We start from the raw sequence: 4,176 nt of genomic DNA, 5'->3' as shown, positions 1-4,176 counted from the left end.
TAAAGATATAAGTCCTGATCCTGTAATGATCCCCTCCATGGACCCATTAATCTACTCCTATCGAATCAGTTGCAGTCAGAACCTTTGAATATAAACCCTTTAGTCTTTTACTCTCTGTATAAAATGCAATGCACAAATATTGTTTAACATTTGTATGTAAGTGCAGTCACAACTAGTGATGGTACTACTACTATTTCTTCACTTTTCAGTGCTTTCTTGTAAAAACATTTCTTGCTCCTCATACAGACTGGTCTTGCCTCCGTTCTTTGTTTTGGGGCAATCTGTAAAGAACTGAGAGTGGGTGTGACCATTCTATACATGCCATCTGCTGGAAAAAATAATAAAGTTGGAACTAGCTTTGGTTAAGGTGTTTATATCCATTACACTCCCCTTTCAAATCTCTTTTAATGTTCCATTTCTCTCATGATACCTGTGAGAAATCAGCCAATTAAGAATGGCTGGGTTAAGCAATAGTCAGGGTTAGCAGATGTTGTTTATTATTTTGCAGTAGTGCCCAGAGGTCTCCATGTGCATTGCGCCCCATAATGTTAGGCATGCTACAAACACACAGGCCTGGTCTACACTAGGCGTTTATGTCGAAGTTAGCGCCGTTAAATCGAATTAACCCTGCACCCGTCCACACTGCGATGCTATTTAGTTCGACATAGAGGTCTCTTTAATTCGACTTCTGTACTCCTCCCCGACGAGGGGAGTAGCGCTAAATTCGACATGGCCATGTCGAATTAGGCTAGGTGTGGATGGAAATCGACGCTAATAGCTCCGGGAGCTATCCCACAGTGCACCACTCTGTTGACGCTCTGGACAGCAGTGCGAGCTCGGATGCTCTGACCAGCCACACAGGAAAAGCCCCGGGAAAATTTGAATTTGAATTCCTTTTCCTGTCTGGCCAGTTTGAATCTCATTTCCTGTCTGGACATCGTGGCGAGCACAGCAGCACTGGCAACGATGCAGAGCTCTCCAGCAGTGATGGCCATGCAGTCTGTGAATAGAAAGAGAGCCCCAGCATGGACTGATCGTGAAGTCTTGGATCTCATCGCTGTGTGGGGCGATGAGTCCGTGCTTTCCGAGCTGCGATCCAAAAGAAGGAATGCAAAGATCTACGAGAAGATCTCTAAAGACATGGCAGAGAGAGGATACAGCCGGGATGCAACGCAGTGCCGCGTGAAAATCAAGGAGCTGAGACAAGGCTACCAGAAGACCAAAGAGGCAAACGGACGCTCCGGATCCCATCCCCAGACATCCCGTTTCTACGAGGCACTGCATTCCATCCTCGGTGCTGCCGCCACCACTACCCCACCAGTGACCGTGGACTCTGAGGATGGGATACTGTCCACGGCCGGTTCCTCAGACATGTTAGGGGACGGGGAAGATGAGGAAGGAGATGAGGAGGGCGAGGCAGTTGGCAGCTCTCACAACGCTGATTTCCCCGACAGCCAGGATCTCTTCATCACCCTTACAGAGATCCCCTACGAAGCGTCCCCAGCCATTACCCCGGACACAGAATCTGGTGAAGGATCAGCCAGTAAGTGTTGTAAACATCTAAACATTTATTTTTAACAAAACAGGAATATTAACAATTAAAAGAATGGGTTGTTCATGATTAGTGTGCCCTAGGCGCTTAACGGTTTAGTAAGGGGCAGTGCAAGTTTTGAAAAGAAATCTAGCAATGTCCGGTTTTCAGTGATTGTCCTGCACAAGCCGCTCTACTGTGTATTCCCTGCTACTGCAGCTACAGTAAAATGCAGTCTATATGTGCGGGGATAGAGCAGTAATCCTCCTGGGACATCTCGATGAAGCTCTCCTGGAGGTAACTTGAAAGCCGTTGCATGAGGTTCTTGGGGAGAGCGGCCTTATTGGGTCCTCCGAAGTACGACACGTTGCCGCGCCACGAGATTATCAGGTACTCGGGGATCATTGCTCTGCACAGCAGGGCGGCATACGGCCCTGGTCTTTGGAGGCTTTCCCGGAGCATTCTCTCTTTGTCGCTCTCGGAGATCCTCATCAGGGTGATGTCGGCCATGGTGACCTGCTTTTAATTAGGTAGGGGAATGTTAGTGTTGGGACTGCTTTCCCGTTCCTTTACAGAACTGTCACCGCTGGTTTGCAGCCACGCGGTGGAGGCGGGAGAGGGGCAGCCGAAAGGGATCATTCCCGGGGACAGCCGCGAGGGGGTGGGACAGGGGCAGAGTTCCCGCTTGCCGGATTGCTGGCAGCAGGGACTGACATTGATTTAAATGTGAAATGAGGCCAGTGGTAATATAAAAGTTTTAAACTGCCACAAGTGTACGGCTTACCATGTCTGCCTGCAACAGAAATTCCGTTGTGCTGCCTCGCTTCTCAAATGTGCTGTTCAAGACCCCAGGCACAGAATGCGAAGGCCGAGAATTCGACCTTGTGCTGAGTGCGCATGTGAAAGGTGCTGTGCATGGTCTTGTTCACAGAGAAAGACTATGTTCTTTGTTCACAACTACATTTATCTTTCTGAGGAATTCACTCCCTTTTTCCCATTTCCACAGCCCCGTCTGCGACTGTCTCACAACCTAGCCTGGAATCACACTCCCAGAGGCTAGCGCGGATTAGGCGTAGGAAGAAGAGGACACGGGAGGACATGTTCTCTGAGCTTATGGCCTCTTCCCAAGCCCAGGCAGCACAGCAGACCCAGTGGCGGGAGAACTTGACCCGAATGCACCAAGCCAACATGGATCGGGAGGAGAGGTGGCGGCAGGAAGACCAGCAGGCGACTCTAACGCTGCTTGGACTACTGAGGGAGCAAACGGACACGCTCCGGCGCCTTGTGGATGTTCTGCAGGAACGGAGGCAGGAGGACAGAGCCCCGCTGCAGTCCATCTCTAACCGCCCTCCCCCGCCACCAAGTCCCATACCCACCTCACCCAAAGTGCAAAGAAGGAGAGGCGGCAGAGTCCCTGCTAACTCTCACTCCACCCCTGCAGAGAGCTCTAGTAGCAGAAGGCTCTCATTTCCCAAAATTTGAAAAGTTCTTTCCTTCCCGCCTGACACAAGCCCACGTCCAAGTTTCACCTCCCAATGCCATGTGTAGTTGATAATAAAAAATTCGTTTCTGTTAACTACTGTTTCAATCATGTTCTTTTGGAGGAGGAGGGGAAAGGGGGTTGGAAATTGGACAGGACAGTCTCCTTTGGCAGGGTACATAGTCGGGGGCAGGCACAGCAGCAGGGCACATACACAGTGCAGTGATGCAGTGACTAGTTGCCCCGGTTAGTCTGGGAGGTTGTTTTGATGTAATGTTGGGGGGGGTGGGTTGCTCTGTGACTTTGTGGCGGGGGAGGGCAGTTACAGATCTTAAGCGCCGGTCCTTAGACAGGATCACAGAGCCACACAGCATGGGATCTGTAACCGTCCTCCCCCTGCCACAAAGTCAAATAGACCTCCCATACACACAGTCCCGATCAGGAGGGGTGACAGGCTCCGTTGAAACAAGCATCCCACCGCAGCGGAGCCTGTCAATCCTTGAGTGTAGAAGCTGCATTCGCATCACAACACTAGACCCGCCCCGCACCACAGTCTGCGTCCCAGTTTTAAAAAATTCCCGCTAAAACAGTATTAAAGAAAACGGTGTGCTTTAACAAAGTAGAACTATTTTTATTTCGACACGTGTGTTGGAGGGGGGGTGAAGGGGGTATGTAACTGGATAGGATAGTCAACATTACCTGGGTAAAGAAACGGGGGCAGGTTTAGCTTCTCAGTACACAAACTATAAAATCACAGGTTACCCTGCTCACTCAGGAACTTTGCTTTCAAAGCCTCCCGGATGCACAGCGCTTCCCGCTGGTCTCTTCTAATCGCCCGGCTGTCTGGCTGTGAGTAATCACCAGCCAGGCTATTTTCCTCAACCTCCCACCCCGCCATAAAGGTCTCCCCCTTGCTCTCACAGAGATTGTGGAGCACACAGCAAGCTGCTATAACAATGGGGATATTGGTTTCGCTGAGATCACAGCGAGTCAGTAAGCTTCTCCATCTCCCCTTGAGACGGCCAAAAGCACACTCCACCACCATTCTGCACTTGCTCAGCCGGTAGTTGAAGAGTTCTTTTTCAGTGTCCAGGGCGCCAGTATAGGGCTTCATGAGCCAGGGCATTAGCGGGTAGGCTGGGTCCCCGAGGATGACTATAGGCAT

At 50.5% G+C, this 4,176-nt stretch overlaps 1 protein-coding gene across 1 annotated transcript; it reads left to right on the top strand.

Moving 5' to 3' along the window:
* The first annotated feature begins 567 nt into the window (after positions 1 to 567).
* Positions 568 to 3,154, top strand: LOC135983706 (uncharacterized). Its single transcript, XM_065596807.1, has 2 exons — positions 568 to 1,543; positions 2,538 to 3,154. Exons 1-2 carry the CDS (start codon positions 967 to 969, stop codon positions 3,011 to 3,013), a joined length of 1,053 nt encoding a protein of 350 aa, XP_065452879.1. The 5' UTR covers positions 568 to 966; the 3' UTR covers positions 3,014 to 3,154.
* Positions 3,155 to 4,176: the final 1,022 nt, after the last annotated feature.

Source organism: Chrysemys picta, chromosome 5 (assembly GCF_011386835.1).
Source record: "Chrysemys picta bellii isolate R12L10 chromosome 5, ASM1138683v2, whole genome shotgun sequence".
Classification (NCBI taxonomy): Eukaryota; Metazoa; Chordata; order Testudines; family Emydidae; genus Chrysemys; species Chrysemys picta.
Note: the sequence above shows the minus strand (reverse complement) of the source record. Positions and strands in the feature narration are given on the sequence as shown.

What these genes read in the sequence shown, in the direction of transcription:
- LOC135983706 (XM_065596807.1), top strand. Translation starts at nt 967, where the DNA reads ATGCAGAGCTCTCCAGCAGTGATGGCCATGCAGTCTGTGAATAGAAAG. An exon ending in ATCTGGTGAAGGATCAGCCA is followed by an intron (nt 1,544 to 2,537) that starts GTAAGTGTTGTA and finishes CCATTTCCACAG; the next exon opens with CCCCGTCTGCGACTGTCTCA.